The 20,186-nt window shown below is 43.0% G+C and overlaps 1 protein-coding gene across 3 annotated transcripts in view; it reads left to right on the top strand.

Moving 5' to 3' along the window:
- Positions 1 to 20,186, top strand: part of HAAO (3-hydroxyanthranilate 3,4-dioxygenase) — a 68,579-nt gene that overhangs the window by 36,468 nt on the left and 11,925 nt on the right. For all 3 annotated transcript variants that reach the window (XM_073335297.2, XM_073335296.2, XM_073335295.2), the window contains 3 exons: positions 190 to 296; positions 3,739 to 3,828; positions 4,832 to 4,875. In XM_073335297.2, coding sequence (XP_073191398.2) covers positions 190 to 296; positions 3,739 to 3,828; positions 4,832 to 4,875 — 241 coding nt within the window. The remainder of the gene's footprint in view (positions 1 to 189; positions 297 to 3,738; positions 3,829 to 4,831; positions 4,876 to 20,186) is intronic.

Here is a 20,186-nt window from a genome sequence, read left to right as displayed (position 1 = left end):
ACACCAGCCTGAGAAAGCTAGCAACAGCATCTGTTTTGCTGCTGGTATAAACGTGCGCTCAGTTGCCAAGAAACATCATATCAACAGGAATAGAGGAAAAGTGGGAGGGTGAACAAAGGCCTGCAAAAAAGAAAAGAAACCTACATGACACTGTTATATTTATTGTTTCCAATATCTTTGTCTGGGCAGATGTTTCTCCTACCTGCCAGGATACCACATTCTCCTCAGAGGTATGCAAATACTGTGGGACTCGTGATCGAGAGGAAAAGGCTAAACACAGAAACAGATGGACTCAGGTGAAATGTAGTTTTCTACTTTGGACATAGAGCTAATCTGTTAAACTTCAAATATGAGAATCAGTTATTGTTTCACTACAATATTGTATTCTATTTCTTTCCTGGTAAATTATAAATGGAAATTTCATGTATTTATTACACACACAATTTAGAAAATGGGTTAGCTAATGTGTTCCTCATTGAAATGTTTTATACAAATCTGTCATATGTTTGCACTTACATATTAACTTTCGTCTAAGGATCTCAGAATACTTTAAAACCATGAAACAAGCAAGGTTTACAAGATTATTGGCACACTGTATCGTTAATTTCATTTAAAAACCAAAAGATAGAGAGATAGCGGAGACTTGGCCAAATTTACACAATTTCTGAGCGGCAGAGTCAGGAACAGAACGTATGTCTACACCTCTAACTACTAGACAAAAATCTCTAAATCAACGGTGGCTCAGAATGGCTCTGTGTTTTTCAGTGTTGCTCACGCTCCCATTGAAATCAATAGGAATTTTACCGTTGACTTCACTGGGAACAGGATCAAGCTTTGGTCTTTAGCTCTGCTGAATTTGTTAAGTGTTTAACAATGCAAGTCACAGCAGTGACTTGGGCCAATTTAGGAGGGGATTGCTGTTACTGTCTGTATAAGACTGACGGGCGGCGAGTTGTATGGGCCCATGGTGCTGTGCTCCAAGAATATTCAGAGCATGGGGCCCGGCTCCACCAATGTTCGGGGCTGGGTCTCTTCCCTGGCCCCGCCTGCTGCCCCTGTGTGCCTCCCCCGGAGCATTTTCTGGCCCCCGGGGTGATTTACAAGGGCTCGGGGGCCTGCACCGCCCCCACCGGCAGCGCAGCGGTGCTAAAGCAGCTTCCTGCCCGCCCTCACTCCGCACGGCGCGCCACTCTAGGAAGCGGCCAGCATGTCCCTCAGCCCCTGTGGGGGGGTGTCTCCGCGTGCTGCCCCTGCCCCAGCACAGATTCTGCCATTGGAACTGTGGCCAATGGGAGCTGCGGGGGCGGTGCCTGCGGACAGCGGCGCAGGGAGCCCCCCAGGCCCCCAACCTAGGAGCTGCTGCCAGAGGGGGGTGCGGGTCACTTACAAGAGCTGCCCGTGGTAAGCACTGTACCCCTCACCCCCCACACACCCCAACCTCCTGCCCCAGCCCAGAGCCTGCACCCAAACTCCCTCCCAGAGCCTTAGGCGGGTGTGTGTTTGAGGGGGGGGGTGGGACATTACGACTTGGGCACCACCAAAAATTACACAAACCTGCCGCCCCTGAAGACTGACCAAGCTGAGTTTTTGGCTATTCATGTGATTTACAGAAGGCTTAAACAATAGCAGTAACAGAGTTACCAGTTTTTTCATTAGCTACATTCAGGAAAACATGACATTGAACAGCTGTGATCTTTCTATTGGGGCATGTCACAGTAGCCAAAAGAACTCCCTATAGTAGATATGCTGAGCCAGAGGAATAAATTTGTTCAACTGGGAAGTCTAGAGAATGAAAAAAGAACTGAGAATAGCACCTTTCAGAAAGTCACCTGAATCGATTCTGAGTTCCAGGCACACCCAATATACTTGAAACACTGTTCAGCTACAGCACTGTATGTTCCTTTCAAAACAGCTCAGAGTCATCTGCATTTATAAAAAATGTCACTTGGTTTATTTCCAGAAACCAAAGATACATTGAACTGGAAACACAATAGACTAATACTTGAGGAAACCTTGTATATTTGTAGTTTAAAACTGAAGTTGTTCACCAACATTAAATAGAATCACCTTTCCTGGTTAAAACGGCTGCTTCCCAGATGTAGTCTGTAAATGTTAGAGAGGTTTCAGAGTCGCAGCCGTGTTAGTCTGTATTCGCAAAAAGAAAAGGAGTACTTATGGAACCTTAGAGACTAACCAATTTATTTGAGCATAAGCTTTCGTGAGCTACAGCTCACTTCATCGGATGCATACTGTGGAAAGTGTAGAAGATCTTTTTATACACACAAAGCATGAAAAAATACCTCCCCCCACCCCGCTCTCCTGCTGGTAATAGCTTATCTAAAGTGATCACTCTCCTTACAATGTGTATGATAATCAAGTTGGGCCAGAGGGGGCATATGGTTTCTAAGAAGCTCATGTAGAGTTGTTGATTCATGGACCGATATATTCTTGCTTTCATAACCTGTGGAGAAATTAAAGGAATTAAAAAACAACATCTTGTTTGCAATTGGCAAACTAAATTGTATTCAAGTACACTTTTAAGTAAATAGCTACTCTAACAAATAATGCAGATTGCATGTTTAATGCCTGTATGGGTAATCAGCAAAACCTTAATGATAAGAAAGTGGTCATTGTCGCTGCCAACCAATGACAGAAATCAAGAGTAGGAACTTACAGTCCAGTATTTGATGCATCTAACATGGATCTCACTTTCACTATTCTGATATTCCCAGGCACCATATCCCACTTTTGAGGCTGCACTGGAATTAAGTTTAATCGTAACACTGAATTTTTCACATATTATATATTATTTTTATATAAATTAAAAGTGTCCAGGCAAAGAAAAACATTCAAGCAAAGCTAGAAATTCAAAGTGGCCAACCCCCCAGGCTATTTCTAAATCCCTGTTAAGATTATTAGGCACAGCACTATCAATAAAGGGTTTGTCTACCCTGCCTCACAGCTCGGACTACAGGGGTGTGAACAGCAATGTACACCAAAGTGGTGCTCTGTAACTCCCCCATGTGGCTGCTGTGGGTGTGAACTGAAAGGTTCCTAGTTTGCGTTAACTTAATTCTCTTCAAACAGGGGCCTTCAATATGGCAGCCTCACTCATTTCCACAAGAAACACCCAAAGAACCTAAGCAGCCTGACTCCAGGACAGTTTCCCATTCATGGATCACTAGGCACAGATAGACACTTAAATCCAGGCTACCAGGAGGTGCCTATCTCTGTGAGAGGGGCAGGGCTTAACACACACCCATCTCCTCAGCATCTCCCAGTGGCTAGCTTAGACAGCTTCCCATCTAGCATGTTGGCTTTTTGTGGATTGCTTGCTCAGGTGCCTATCTCTCACCGTTCACTGTATAGGGAAGCCAGAGACGTAACTGCTTTGTGGATCCCAGTGTTGTTCTTGTGGTTGGTTTTTGTTTTTTTTTGTTTTTTTTTTAGGTGCTTAGAAGTTAGCCACCATGACACTCAGTGCTGCAACACCTAAGTCCCTTTGTGGAGCACACTCTCGGTGACTTATCCAAGGTTGCTCCGCAAGACTGTGTTAGAGCTGAAAATAGGACCGAAGAGTCCTGACTCTCCATGCTAGCCACTAGAGAACACTGTCCCTCTAATGCACTATCCTTATTAATAAAATGTAGCTCATTGCATTAACTCTAAAGATGCTATTTTTTTTAAAAAATAACCATTATGCAAAGGAATGATTTACTAATGTTGTTACTTTGTCAGATATTATGTTGGAGAATCAACTAATGTCCTGTTTGAAAGATGGTTTTATTGTGAGGATCTTGGCACACAACTTATACCGATAATCCAAGAGTAAGTATCTATTTACTTTTCTGTTTATGCTGCATTTTGAACAATGTTAACTGTAAAAATGTTAACTGTAAAAAAAATTAACTGTAAAATTAACTGTAAAAAATAGGTTAGGTTTTCTAGCTCTGCTTGTTTGACTGTTTCTGTTTGCTTGGACTTTTAAAATATATAGCAAAACCTTAAAAATACAAAAAACAAAAAACCCCACCACGGTTCCTTCCTGAAATTAATTCTTTGGAATTGCAGGTAAGACTAAGAAGGCCTGCTCAGTTCCACTGAGATATTATTAATGGGTAATCAGTGTTTTGCTAAACTTGCCTGAGCGTGTGAAAAGCAAATGTCTCCAGGCAACATGTAAACTTGTCCATTGATGTAAGTGAGTTGCTGTCTTCTCCAAAAAAAGAAAAGGAGTATTTGTGGCACCTTAGAGACTAACAAATGTATTTGAGCATAAGTTTTCGTGACCTACAGCTCACTTCATCGGATGCATGCAGTGGAAAAACAAAACAAAACAAAACAAAATCCGATAAAGTGAGCTGTAGCTCACGAAAGCTTATGCTCAAATACATTTGTTAGTCTCTAAGGTGCCACAAGTACTCCTTTTCTTTTTGCGGATACAGACTAACACGGCTGCTACTCTGAAACCTGTTTTCTCCAAATGGTTCATAAAGGATGAGCAACTAGCAGAGCAAGCTTTGTATTACAGGATGGCAAGGCAGTCTCCCAGAGCCGCAGAACATGAAGTCAGCAAAATGTTTAGTGACTATTGTGTGAATGACTTTGGGTTGGAAAGTGCCTTAGGGCCAAATCCTCTACTGGTGAAATTGGCATAGCACAACTGAAGTCAATGAAGCTATGTCTAGTTACACCAGCTGAGGATCTGGCCCTATCTATTTTGCAGATTGCTTATGGTAGTACACAACTTCATAGGCTGTGTTGCTACATAATCTCAGCCTACAAAATGTGAACATTAGGTTTTAGTGATGCTTAATGTTTCTTATTGCAGGTTTTTCAACTCAACACAATATCACACTGGAAAACCAAATCCAGGTAATGAAATGATTGTCCCAATTACAAAATTAATTTACATCAGAGTAATTAAGCAGCAATGATTTTAACTGAATTAAAGTTCTGTTTTTCCTTTCTCGCTGCTTCTGTAAATGAAAGCTACTTTGTAAGGAAAAATAGCCACTCTCTTTCCCTGCAACAGAGACAAGAAAAATGCATATCTATGAGCGGAATTAGTACCTAGTCTGCTTATGTGAGGACATCAGAATGAACTATTTAGAGAATTATATAGTGCAAGATCTAAGAAACTCTGTTCTGCTTCCACACTATTTGAGCACCATGCAAGCCAGAGTGAGATTTTAGTAAATCAAATCACCACATCGCACAGTTATTTCTCCTCCTTTACACAGGATTGTGTATTTTATCCACACTCTGAGAGTAGGGTTGCCAACTTTCTACTTGCACAAAACCAAACACCCTTGCCCTGCCCCCTCTCTGAGGCCCCTCCCCTTCTCCAAAGCCCCGCCGCTGCTCACTCCATCCCCCCTCCCTCTGTCGCTTGCTCTCCCCACCCTCACTCACTCGCTCATTTTCACTGGACTGGCTCATGGGATTGGGGTGTGGAAGGGGGTGAGGGCTCCGGCTGGGGGTGCAGACTCCAGGGTGGGGCCAGGGATGAGGGGTTTGGGGTGCAGGAAGGGCTCTGGGGTGGGGCCAAGGATGAGGGGTTTGGGGTGAAGGAGGGGGGACATGCCGCTGCTTCCAGGAGCCGTGTGGAGCCACGGCAGGCAAGGAGCCTGCCTTAGCCCTGCTGACCGTACTTTTAACGGTCTGGTCAGCAGTGCTGATCAGAGCCACAAGGGTCCCTTTTCAACCGGGCGTTCCGGTCGAAAACTGGACACCTGGAGACCCTATCTGAGAGAAAGGGCACTTACCCTCAGGTCACTCAGGGCCTGATCCAAATCCCATTGAATTGCACTGGCTTCACTAGGCCTTAGATCAAGCCCCAGTGCTGATTGCAATTGTGTTGCCCTAGAGCGGCTACTTAAGTCACTAATCTATTTTCAAGTCAAACCTCAGATTGGAGTGCAAATCTCTTCTCTTTGAGGCCCCCCCAGCAGCCCAGAGAGAGGTAGCTATGCAGACCTAACTCCCAATGCATTCAGTGCTAGGTTGACGGACGAATTCTTCTGTTGCCAAGCTATTGCCTCGCGGGGGGGGTGGATTAAATACAGTGACAGGAAAACTGCTACAGCTGTAGTGCTACCATTGTGCTGCTGTAGCATTTTAAGTATAGACATAGGCTTAGAGAGTATGAAAACTTTGCATAAAGAGTATTGTATCTGACCCTGTAATGGGATGCTAAACTGTATTCTACCATTCAGCCATTAGGTGGTGTCATGTGTAACATACCTTATCTGAGCTAGTAATAGCTAGAATAAGCACTGCATTGAAAAAAGAACAGGAGGACTTGTGGCACCTCAGAGACTAACAAATTTATTAGAGCATAAGCTTTCGTGGACTACAGCCCACTTCATCGGATGCATAGAATGGAACATTTAGTAATATATATATATATAAAAAACACGCATACATACAGATAAGTTGGAAGTTACCATACAAACTGTGAGAGGCTAATTAGTTAAGATTAGCTATTATCATCAGGAGAAAAAAACTTTTGTAGTGATATCTTACTATAAGTAAGTTCTGTGCATCCGATGAAGTGGGCTGTAGCCCACGAAAGCTTATGCTCTAATAAATTCGCTAGTCTCTAAGGTGCCACAAGTACTCCTGTTCTTTTTGCGGATACAGACTAATATGGCTGCTACTCTGAAACCTGTCACTGCATTGAAGGATCTTATAGTGAACACATCTCTGGTGTATCCCCGGGAAGGAAACTCTGTAGTCAGTCCACATGTGATTCAAGGGCCTGACCTGCACCTTACCATGTACAAGAGCTACATGAGAGACTCAGCATCAGTACTGTGTTCTCATATACTCCTGGCAAATGGCTTTCTGACAGAGGAGGGCTCTGTGCTTTCATGGGAAGCAAATTTTGTCTTCCCAAAAGCTCACTTCTACTTACCTCATAGAATAAACAAACTAGTTTATTCTAACACTGGTGTCTCCCAGTGTCCAACAGGTACAGACTGTAGAGCTGGAATCTAAGGTAGTCTGGCCTTGTGGTTAAAGCACTGGATTAGGATTTAGAAGATGTGTTTGCAATTCCAGACCTGTCACAGGCTTACTCTGATTTTGGGCAAGTCACTTAATCTCTCTGTGCCTCACTTCCCAATCAGTAAAATTAGGATTGTTTTTCTCCTATTCTTTGCCTGTTTGTCTATTTAGATGGTAATCTCTTTAAGGCAGAGACTCTCTCTCAATTTATACTCGTATAGTGCCTATCACAACGGAGGGCCTAATTTCAACTGGGGCCTCTAGGTGATATTGTAATAAAAATAATATCCCCAATCTCACACATCATCCATCCTTGGTCAATTTAATGATTCCCAATAAACACGAGTAAGATATATTTGAGCAAATCCCTTCCACATCAGAACTGGGAGGTTGTAGCTCAGGAACAAGTGAATTATATTGAGCAGGAAAAAAATGTAGAATACTAAATATTAACATTGGCAGTATTTTCACAGAAAGTAAGAACCACAGGCTAGACTGTCACATGCCATAATATTTCTTGAAGCTTTTGCACATAGAACTGCAAGAAATTTTACATAAATCTAGCAAGGAAGATCTTTCTTCTGTTGCTGTTCAAAAGTCCTCCAAAGCCCAGGAGGCTAGGGAGAGTTTAATTAGAGATGTTTTCAAGAGAAAAAAAATTAAGCACTTAAGCGTATTACATTTGTTCTGAGCTCATTACATCTTTTTTTCCCCTGAATGGTTTCCCACTTGGATTTAGCAATTGAATCCAGAATACAAATATTTTCACTGGTTTTTGGCTTTGCTCTTGCCCCAAGTAAAATGCAATCAGAAAAATTCTGTGCAGAATTTCAGCCTGGTGAACAGCTCAGTGCTCCTGATCTGCACTTCTCAGAGACAGTGATAAACACAAGCTTCCAGAAACAGCTTCTGTTGTGCAAAAAAAGCCACACATACCCTAATATTTTTAGAGTTGCAGGAATTTTAGCTCCCAGCTCCCATTAAACTCAGTTGAATTTGTGTATCAAACCCTGCACAAAGCCTTGGGTAAGCTAGTAACAAAAAACTACTAACTTCTCAAGTTGTGTTCTGCTGATGGAGAATATACCCCCCCAGAGCCGTGATTTCCTCTGGGATTTATAATTTTCTCTCCTTGGTGTAATTCAAGGATCAGCATAAGATGTGTGCAGTATGCAAATCCAATTGAAGCCCCAGGTACCTAAGTGGTCCACAAATCTTGTGCTGGTCCTGGGCAAAGAGGTGAATTTCAAGCCAGGCAAGCAATCTGCATCTAAGTCAGCAGCAACAGGGCTTCAGCCAAAGCGCTCTCAGCCTCATCTCCATAAGTCCCAGCTGTTCCACAACCTCTGCAGAGAGACAGACAAATAGAAAAGGTAAAAGAAGCAAGAGAAAAATCTCCAGAGAAAGTCCTGATAGCACCTGTTTCATTCAGGAAAGCTATGAATGGAATCAATCGCTCCATAACTATTTTGGACTTGAGCTAAGTTTCTTCTTGGTTGTTTATTTATTTTGGGCCCATTTTTGGCCTCAGTTATCACTAAGGCAACCCTACTGAAATCAGGATTTACAAAGCTACATGCAAGGGTACAATTAAGCCTTTGGGATTAATTTTAAAAGAATGCCTACATTTGTGTGTGCTGTAAGTGAGAAAAATTATGTATGCAAAAACTGAGCAGGCGCCTGTCTAAATAGCCATTTTCAAGGACAATCACGTGAACTGCAATCATGCACACATTTTTGAATGCAGACCTCAGGCCTCCTTCTGTGAAACTACCTGTTACACTAACCTGAAGTTTTGCCATATGGGGATAAAAGCTGGCTTGCCCACAACTTATGTAAACAAGAACTCCTCCTCTTATTTCTAGAATTAAACATGTTTTTAAAAACCCCCTGATTTGGGGTCCAGGAAAGGTATCAAATACATTTGTTTTATGATCACAGTCATGATGTGTGGAACTGTAAGTGCCAAAATAACCATGGGAGTTTCTTCACTGGAGATTTCCAGCTGGAAGCCAAAGTGCCAGAAATCTCATCAGAGAACCTGATATGGTTACAGTGCTAGCCCAGTTTTGCAGACTCGGAAAGTTCAGATATGTTCAATAAGCTTCAGGTAGGTATCCAAGGTCTGGGTTGGTTATTTGAACCAACCCAAATTAAGGGCACGTCTACAAGGTGCATTTGTCTGCACCAGAGGGGTGTAAATTCTAGTGCGCGCTAGCATGTCGCACACTAACTAGCTCATGTGAACCCTGCCGGCCTGCACTAAAATTCCCTAGTGCGCAGTAATGTAGTCCTGTTTCAAACAATATCATATTAACATGCACTTGGGAACTTTTAGTGTGCACCAGCAGATTCCACACGGGCTACTTAGTGTGTGACATGTTAATGTACACTAGAATTTACACTCCTCTGGTGTAGACAAATGTACGGTGTAGACAGGCACTTGATGTTTGCTCATCACTAGTAATGGTCAGCAATGGCTGTGCCTGAAAAGCTTCAGAGATTTGGTTTACAAAAGCATCCAAAGGTTCAGAAGCTTATCTGGTGTTCCCTGAAATAATTCACACTTAAAATCTGGGCTCAAAAATTTGTGCCAGCTGTCTCTCTTCTAAGACATTTGGTACCTGTTTCCAGGTGGGATGGAAATGTTGTCAGAATGTCTGCAGAGAATTTAGGTGCCCTAAAGTTTAAACTAAAGTTTAATGAACTTCACTAAAGATTTTATAATAGGGTTGATTTTCTCCAAATGGAACTACCTATTTTTAGTCAATATATACCAGTGCCTCAACAGCTACAAAGGGCTTTATGAGGACAGCACCATGGATATAGAAGAATATGGTACAAAGAGCCTGATTCTGCTGTCACATCACATACACAACTTGCACTGTTCCAGTGCGTGGAACAACTGCAGCATTGGCTTCAAAGCCTAGTGAGTACATAACCAAGTCTTTGCTCTTGGTAATCACTCAGCATAGCGAAAACAAAAAAATATATGAACAAGTATGAAACGTTGTGTGTTTCACTCATCAAGTTGTGGGGGGAAAGATATAATGTAGTCTAAAGCCTGATCTACACACACATTTGCACTGGTTTAACTAACTAAAGTATTCTATAAATTGACTAACTAAAAGTATTATATAAATTATAGCTGTGAGCTAAACCAGAGTAAGCCGGATTTAAACCAACATGAGTGCCCACATTACAAAGCTGCATTGGTTTAACATCCTACCTTTTGTTAATCCGGTGCCATTTTTTGTGCTTAGACAAGCCTTCATACCTTGTTGTGAATCTTGTGCCAATAGAGCATGAAATCAAACAAGTCAAGAGGAGTGCAACACTGTTCTCAGCAGACACAGCCCAGTTGTATGTTATGCAACAGACAGTGTCTGATTTACAGCAAGGCCTATTTCCAGGACATCATCCTTAGAGACATTAAGATTTAGCACACATAAGCTTAAGTGTAATTATCAGTTAATTGAAAATAAAAAATAAATAAAGAGAGCTAAATAAGAAAGATAACTGGCTAGTGGACAGTTTATTGGTTCAATTAAATGAAAACTGTACAACTTAAAAAAAGATCAAACTCCAAAGGGCAGAATTCTGCTGTGTTACCTCAAATAAATCTAGAGTAACTCTGTAGAAAAGTTCATCAGATTTGCACTTGTGTAATTCAGGAGAATATGTTAAAGATCATAGTTGAGCCAGCTGAAATATACAAAAACAAGTTTTCCTATGGAAATTATATTTTCCAGTGTTATGCTCATATATGCAAAAAAAACTATAAAGTAATATTTTAAATTGAAGTTATTATTAAAAACAGCTTGTACCAATATCCTACATTTCCCTTTTCCACACCCTAAAATAATCCCACTTCAGTCCCATACAAAAACTTTAAAAAAAATTAAAATGATCCAGATGTTGAAAACATTAATCCTGACAATCTTTTGGCTCTGAAGCAGTTTAAGATAATGATTCATTGGCTATTACACTAATGGAGGAAGGGGGGAGGAGTTAAAAGGCCACCCACACATTAGGCCGGATTACTCAATTCTCTTCTGTGACCAGTTAACCCTCTCTCATTGTCTAATATATGGGCTGTGACTAAAGTGCACAGTGACTGAAGTGTGCAGATGTTTAAAAAGTGGCCTTGCTGCTGGGAACACCCAAGTCTCTGCATATTGTGCAAATCCCAGCCGAGCAACACTCAGGTTGGGCTAGTTAAGCTCACACCAGTAATCACTTTTCAGGGGTGGATTAAAACTATCTGGGGCCATGAAAACTTCAGAGTTCCGTGAGACATTATCTGTGCAACCCCTGCCTATAATTCAGACCTGGTCTCTTTTCGCATCTTCCCCCACACTCTTCGTTCTGCCAAAGATACTAGCCTCAGTACCCCTGTCACTTCTTTTGTCCATAGGCCTCATCTACCCTGCCCCTTCTTCTTGGAACTCCTTCCCCAAACCTGTTTGCCATGCAAGCTCTCCTAGCCACATGCAATCCCTCCTAAGACTGATGAATGCTACACAGTCAACAATAAGTAGAAGCAATGAATGGGACCATCTAAATATGTACATGCTTTACCAAGTGATCGTGTGATCTTGTTGTCCCCCTTGTCCTTTCCTTCCCCTCCCCTTTCTCTGGGCCTTATGTGCGTCTGTCCCTTACTAGTAGCGGCATGTGCAACCAAGACTATGCTTTTCTGGGCAGGGACTGTGTTGTTCCTAGCACACTTCTGGGCACTTGAAAAAATAATAAATGTCTAAATAATAAATTCTATAGGAAGGGTCAAAGTGTCTATAGATACGATAGATTTTTCTACTAAATTCTATATGACTTTTCCATTAGGCTGGCAGACATAATAGCAGATCCTGTACTAGTGCCCTACAGGGGGCATGAAAGATGTGGCCATACTAACCCCCTGTGCTACCCCTCCATCTGGCTGCACCTGATGGGGGAAGGCTGCACCATTTACAGTAATGGCACAGCATGCAGACTCACCAGCTCTAGAAGAGACTGAGTTCAAAGCACAATCTGCCGTTAAGCAAACAGGCCCTTCTTCATGGAGGCTTGGCCTCATGCCACGTTTGGAGGTTTCTTGTTCGGTTATTTTTCAGTTATTGATAAGCAAAAAAACCCTTCAAGAGTGTATTTTGCGTCCACTTGCCCACTGTTCAAAAATGGCTAAAAAGATTCACTTCAAACTTAAAAAAAAAAAAATCTAAAATTCAGTTGTAAAAAGAGCTGAGACTGAATAGAGTCTGTGTCCGAGAGGAAATTCTTTTCACAAAGATATGAGCATGAGAAGACAAGGTGTTTGAAGGGAGGGCCAGATGTCAGTCTACCTGTAGCATTCTGGCTGCAAGAGCTAACAGAAGCACAGTTTAAAAGACAGAATGTAAATTACCTAAAAAGAAGGATGGGTGGGCGGGGTTAAGTCCAAAAACTGGGAGTCAGGTGACCTACTGGCTCATCCACTGACTGTATGTATGGCAGGGGCAAGCCATTTAATCATTCAATAGTGATTGAGTGGGCCACCTAAAAATCTAGGTGATGAACTGGGTACCCAAAATTGTGGCACCCATAACTAATAAGGTAAAAGTTGGCCTTAATTTTTCTGAGCCTTTGAGATGAGTGGGAGACTGTCCACTGACCTTAACTGGCTTTAGATCAGGTCTCATGTGTGCCGGTTTCCCAGCTGTAAAGTAAGGATCATGCTTACCTAAACCCCAGGCATCTGATAGGGTGTAATTCATTGCTGTATGTAGAGCCCTTGGCAGGTGCTATTGAAATGCAAAGTATTTCTATCAAAACAAGCCTATGTGTAGTTTGGGGGGTTTTTTAAACTTCTTATTTACACATCAAGAAATTCAGTAGAGTGCAGTTTTTAATTAAGAGCTAAATGGTGGCTTTGTCTCGGTCCCCAGACAAGGAGAAGCATGTTGTTGCATTGTCCTAGGAAGCAGATTGTGACTCACTGATTCAGTCTCCCTCCCAGTTTTCCCCAGCTCCAACCACGTGCCAGGCCTATACCTAGCACTGTATAGTCCCCAAGCATGTTAGTGTAGCAGAGCTGACTAGTGCATTGGCGGGGAGCCAAGGCGGCTCCACCCCTTCATCTTCCCCACCCCACCCCACCCCACCCCCGCATTGGGGCAGGGATGTAGAAGCTCTATGGAACCAGCTCTCCCCACCATGAAGCTACCTACAATATGTGCAGCCAGTATATGGGAATAAATGGTCATATTCTCCTGCGTGGACCCAAAGGATGGGCCATAATTGTCCTAAATTAAGGACATAGGATAGTAATTTTTTTAATTGAGTTACACATTGATTTACATAATTTGCCATTTGAAAACTTCCACAAAATCTTTAATCCCAAATCTCTAAATTTCCTACAGATCTCAGGATTCTGAGCCATGGGTTCCCAGAGGAGTTCCTTGAACTCAGTGCACTCTAATGACAACAACCAAACCCACACCCCAGAAAACCCCCAAAACACAGAGACCTCTTCTGTTCTGTAATACTCTCAGCTGAGATGCCAACAAGTGAGGCAGAGCACAAGCCATAATCTTAAAGAGCTCTCCTAAGGCTTCACCATGGGAACTGAGCCGTTGCCAACCTTTTGCACATATGTATTTAATGACACCATCAGAGGAATCACAAAAGTGCTGGGTCAAAATGCTCTTCCTTTTTTTGTTCAATCTTTGGTCACCAGAACCAAAGCTTAGATCAGTCACCTTGTTAGAGGAGATGAACTTACTGGTTAACTTCCTTCTTCTCTTTTCAAATGCTCCCCAGACAGCAACATCTAGAACAGACTATGCACCAGGAGAATCAATCTGCTGCCTTTTGCCTTACCCACACCCAGGGCTATTTAATAATAATAATAATAATTTGCATCCCTCAAGCCCCTTCCTCACAGAGATCTAAAGGGCTTTGGAGAAATTATTTAAGCCTCCCATCACCCTTGTGAGGTAGGTATTATTATCCATGTTTTACAGAAGGGGAAATCAAGTCACAAAGATAGATATTAAAGGGCTCGCCCAAGGTCCTATGCAATGTTGTTGTCGCCATGTTGATCCTAGGATATAAGAGAGACAAGGCGGGTGAGGTAATTGCACAAGGTCATACAGCAAGTCAATAGCAGACTCAGAAATAGAACCCATGATTCTTAATATCTCGGCCTGCACCCAGAACACTAGACTACATTTGCGATATGTATTACCTGGCATTCCTGACCACAGTGATACAGACCCATCATGCCCTTAAGAGTTTGCAATGGGCCATAGCAAAACCTGGCCTAATTACTTGTTACCTGAGCAAAGGAAGACAGCACATACAGTTCCCGTTCTCACTTATTCCCTCATCTAGCTGGCTACACCTCCCTTATGGAAAGGAGAAAACATGGGCCTATTTCTTTACGTGCAACATTTATTTTTATAAATTCTCTTCATCAACCTCTTTGTCTGAATCAGAAAAACACAAGAGAAAAACCTACCATTTCATTTGTAGCATAGATTTAGTGACATGAAAAAAAATATGCAAAGACATTGTTACATGATCACTAATAAATTATTAGCCATGATAAGCCTGGAGGCATGCCACAAAAACATATAATTACACAGAGAAACATATGCCAAAGTGCTGTATTTTCAGATGGATGGTTCAGCAGCTATACTTGACATCAGTGAGATGGGCATAAATACCCTGGCCTAAGTTTTCAAATTGACGAGTGATTTTAGGTACCTCGGTTTTTGGATGCTCAACTTGAGATACTTTTAAAAGGCCTGATTTTCAGAAAGTGCTGAACATCCAGCTGCTGAAAATCAGGTCCCTTTTCAGTGATTCAGGCTGGGTACTCTAAATTACTCTAAATGTACTGTGATGGGCATGTGTGAGAGAGAGATTTATATGAAATAAGAAAGACAAGGTGAAATAAGACTAATATAGTCCAAACTTGAGTCCATATTCAGGCACTTGATGAAGTGGTTTGATTTCCAGAGTTATTGTGCACCTACAACTCCCACTGACTTCACTGAGGCTCTGATTCAGGAAATCACTGAACACATGTTTAAGTCCATCCCAATTCAGGACAGCACTTAGAAATGTGCTTAAAACCCATTGCACTGATTTAAAGGTAAACAGGTGCTCAACTGCTGTCCTGAAAAAAGAGATTTTTTTTAATTGAGGCTTTGAGAACTGAACTCTCAAGTACCTCTGATAATCAGAACAGTTATTTTAGTTGTCACCCCACTTTGAAAACGCTAGCCTAGATATTTAATTGACATTGTCAGTAAAATAATTTGTCTAGAATAGCATTTGATTGCATCAATTACAATGCAGCTGTCTCAAGTTATATACATTATTTAAAGATATTAGTGTTTATGGGAGATGTGCTTGTGCATGGGGAGTTAGGCTTACATATCTGGGCAGAGAATTTTAGGATATAACTCATTAGCAGGAACAATTAAACCTTAACATATGCGAAGTTATGGAATTATAGCGGTCACCTAAACAGATTCGCTAAAATACACTCACTCATTAATAAGAGGTGGAAGGAGATGAATGCAAACTAGAACAAAAAAAGTAATGAAATGCAAATTCTAAAGTAAAAGGGTGTGATTTCCCCATCTCCACTCCAGCACCTTTCGGCTGGGTAAAAAGGCCAGAGAGGCATAAAAACCTCTGTTCCAGCTGCAGGAGAATTGCTCTGATGCAAGCACGGAGAAGATAGCCATAAAGCTGTCTCCTAACCTCCTGCATCATGCTCTGGCACAGCAGCAATGGTTGGGGGGTTGGGGGGGGCACAGCACACAGATATGTGGAGTTTCTGGAGAGCATTATGGCCAATGCCTGCTCTCACTTAGACAGTAGGATTGCCAGGTGTCCAGTTTTCGACCAGAACACCTGGTCGAAGCACTGCTGACCAGGCTGTTAAAAGTCTGGTTGGCAGCACAGCAGGGCTAAGGCTCCCTGCCTGCCATGGCTCCATGCGGCTCCTGGAAGCAGCAGCATGTCCCCTCTCCGACTCCTATGTGTAGGGGCAGCCAGGGGGCTCCACACGCTGCGGCTGTCCCAAGCACTGGCTCTGCAGCTGCCATTGGCCGGGAACTGCAGCCAATGGGAGCTGCGGGGGCGGCACTTGCAGTCGGGGCAGCATGCAGAGCTGCCTGGCCACACCTCCGCGTAGGAGCCGGAGGGGGGATGTGCTACTGCTTTCCAGTGTCTCTTAAAGCATGAGTTGGTTTTGAGATGTAGTTTCAGATTTACTTGGCCATGCAGAACACTTGGGTGCAAGAGTGAATTTGCAAGTCTTGCTTCTGGGGCCAGTGGAGAGTATGAACCAAATTCAGCTCTAGTATAGACAAATCAGTTCCCACTGAAAACTCTAGAAGATGCACCCATTGTGCCAGGGCTGAATTGGACTCTGAGTCAGCTGCATGCAGAGCTTTTTGTAATGAAACCCATAACCTGGTGAGCTTTTGCCAGGTTACAGAATCCAGAAGGCCTGCCCAAGTCTAGCCTGAGTTGTAAGTACTGCCAGGCTAGTGGTGGATGGAAGTTCTGTGAGACTTGGTTGTTTGGCATAATTTAAATCCCAAAATAGGGAAAAATTTACTGTTTTCATCAATAGTTTCATTTAAAGTTTTGGGTTGAGGTCAAGGGGATCTGAAGACTCGGAAACCAAAACAAGGTTCAGATGAACCAGAGAAAGACTTGAAGTAAAATCCCAGATCTAAATTTCAAACTCTGGATGTGACCCAGAGCCAGACCCATCCGAATCTACCTTTTGAGCCTTTTTTTTTTTTTTCCTTTTTGAAGTGTTGCAGTTTTTGGATGCCTAACTTGATATACCTGCTGAGCATCTGTCTTCTGAAAATCAGGCTCCTTTCAGGTGTCTGAAGATGGGCACCCGAAAATCACTAGTCTTTGCAAATAGTGTATATTTTTTATAATGGACCGAACAAAAACCCAGTCCCAGACCCTGCTCCCTTGAAATTTGAGGTGTTAGAAATTTGGATGTAGTTTGCATCGATGCTCTTCTGTCTGTAGAATAATCCCTCCCATCCAGTCAGAGTGATGTTGATTTTGAAGGAACATAAGTGTCCTGCATTAACAATGCTATTACTGAAGCGCTGTGATATTTATTTTTAAACACACTGTTGTTGCTGTACAAATAACTAAAGAAGCTACATATCATAAGGGCCGCAATGGGAAATCAAGGAATAAATATATATAAATAACCCCACAAAAATACATCGAAAAACAGCAACTTATTAATGCAAATAATGACAAAGTTGAGGCATGTAAACCCTGCCTGCAGTAAAGCGTTGAGCATGCAGGCAGAGGGCAGCAGTGAAAGCTCTACACTAAAAACTTAAGTCGACCTATATTAAGTCGACTTACAGCCACCGTAGTAATTATTGCAGTGGTGCATGTCCACACTACCCTCCTTGGGTTGACGGTACATGCCCTCACCAGGAGCACTTCCACTGACCAAAGAGGGGCAGTGTAGGGAGCGGAGACCCCGGGCTCTCAGCTCCTTTGGCAGCTTCCTGCTCATGGGCTCCTGGTGGACTGTCCTCCACTCAGCTCCCCGTTCCCCCCCCCAGGAGTGTAGGGGGGGGAGAATCCTCTGGGGCTTCTAGGCCCCAGGGAGTTGGGTCCAGCTGCCCCAGCTTCTCGCCCCCCTCCACTCTGCCAGCTCCTCACTGGTAGCTGGGCAACCTTGTCAATGTCACAGCTCCCAGCTAGGAGTGGGGTCCATTCTTGCCCCAATTCCCAGCAAAGAGTGGGGTCCAGCTGCCCAGCTCTCCAGGGGAGCGGGGGACAGCTGGATTCTAGCTGCCCATCTTTCTTGTTGACAAGAGCACTAACAGCAGATGTAAGTAACATAGTATATACACAGACACTGTATCACCCTAACCGACATAAGCCCTATACCTTTTGTGGAGGTGGCGTTATTATGTCATCTTATTATGACATAAGCTGCCTTATGTCAACCTAACTGTGAAGTGTAGACCAGGCCACAGACTCAATGCCTGCCAGAGTGTTGGGACACTGTAGGCCAGTCATCCCTGCTGAAGCCTTTTACCATCTCCAGCATGCACACGCTTTGCACCAGTCAATGGAGAAGGAGAGGTTGCCCTACCCTGTCTCCTTTGAGGTGCAAGCTGGAAGGAAGGACAGACTGGAACTACCTTTATGCAAGGGTTTGAAGTTGTAGAAGTTTCTTGAAACCAATCCCCTCCCTCCCACTAAATCCCTTTAGCAGAGCCACATAGACCTAATCTCAGCTTTCATTGTTTAACTGAATCTGACCTGCTCTAAAAAGTGTCATTTTCTTTTATAAATTCATTCAGTAAACCTGATGTATTTTTCAATTTAGCATATTGTCACACTTTATCAGTCAAAGCTGTAAAAAGCACAGCGAGTTTATAACACTAATAGTTTAACACTAAATTTTCACAGTATGAATATTTAATAGTAATGAACTATAAAAATGGACCTAACTATTGAACTCTTCTAATGAAGCTCTTCAATATTAGGACATGTATGAAAATATTAGAGTTGATGTTCCACTTAAGGATGTGGCATTTGGGGAATAAATATACTAATGCTTTTGGCTGTCTAGTTTGAAAGTACTGTCTTCTTACATTTTGCCTGTGTGTTCCACTGCCCCCAATAAATTAATTTGTGTTTGCTACTTGTCTCATAATACCATTAGCACATCAAATGTTAAGGAAGTATCAAGAGACCAATTTGCTTAGAGATTAGTTAAAGCAAAAGAACAAACTATACATAAACATAAGCGGTCCTATCAAAACAAAAGCCATTGGGTGATAAGAGACACTCAATTCCTTTGGTTGTTAGGTTGTAATGAAATGCCTGTTTACCTTGCCTGCAATGTAGGGCTCCCTCAGTCTCTCCTGTTGAAGCTGTTCCACTGTGGATAAATAATTAAAAGTCATTGGAGCAGGGGGACTGGATGCTGGGTCTCCCACATCCTGGATGAGTGCTCTAGGTACCATGCTATAAACTCGTTCTCATGTTTGTGCACTCTCTCTCTGGCCCAAATGCCCCTAAGTATTTATCCACAATGCAACAGCTTCAACAGAGACTGCTGGAGCCCCCCCATGAGAATATCTCATTAGAATGCCCCTGAAAGGTAGATCACTGTTCAACTCTCTTCTCCTCATCAGCTGTAGGGGGAACTTGAACAAGGAGTCTCCCATATCCCAGGTGAGTACTCTAGCCATTGACTAAAAGTTACAAAAGAGGTAATCCTCCTCCTCTACTTCCCTCCCTTTCCTCCACTGTTTTGTCTGAATTCACCTGAGGGGCCAGATTCAGTAGGCAGCCTTGGAGCCTGCCTATCCAATCCCTTGAGTTCGGCGGCTGAACGCCCATCTTCCCCTGGTTTGTGAATCACTGTGGGCTTAGGCGGGGACAAGCAACCAGATGCCTAGAGCGATGCCTAGTGTGCATGCCCAGGGGCAGAAGCCCAGGTGCCTAAGGAACTATTTACTGCAGAAACATAGGTGCCAAGTAAGTTTCGGTACCTACAGAGTTCAGCGGGAGTTTTGTGAATCACAGTGGAGCCTAGAACTGGGACTTGGATGCCTAGACCCAGACTTAGGCACTGAAGTACTTTGTGAATTTAAGCCTTCCTGCCTGAAAGTAACATTATCCCCCATCTCATATGGGATTTAACTGAAACCACTGGTTAACGGCGACAGTGTGCCTTTCAGCACAGCTGCAAGCAGGGGGGACGGGCAGGGCATATAAGGTGCAATACCCCAGACTGAGCCTCTTTGGGCCTGCATCAACCCCTCAGAACTACAAGCCCTTCCCTGCATCACACTTGCCTTGGCAGAGGATGGGATAGTAATTTTGCTGCAGGCCTATACCAACCATAAGTTCTGACACCCTGTTGGCTACCACATTGGAGTCCATCAGTGGGACACTAGCATGAGTAAGGCTAGCAAAATGGGCCCCACAATGAGTGAGCAGCAGATCCTGGGTTATAATCGGCTCCTGGGCCCATACTCAGACTGACTCTTTCCATTTCTGGATCAGTTTCCACTTCTTGCTTAGAAACTCAAACAAGGTAGGGGGTTTTCTCCTTGCAGGGCTCTTCGCATCTCATTTGAACCCACAAAGACCCCCAGTTT

The sequence above is a fragment of the Lepidochelys kempii genome, chromosome 3 (genome assembly GCF_965140285.1).
Source record: "Lepidochelys kempii isolate rLepKem1 chromosome 3, rLepKem1.hap1, whole genome shotgun sequence".
NCBI classification, from domain to species: Eukaryota; Metazoa; Chordata; order Testudines; family Cheloniidae; genus Lepidochelys; species Lepidochelys kempii.
The sequence above is the reverse complement of the archived record's forward strand: the minus strand, read 5'-3'. Positions and strand labels throughout refer to the sequence as shown.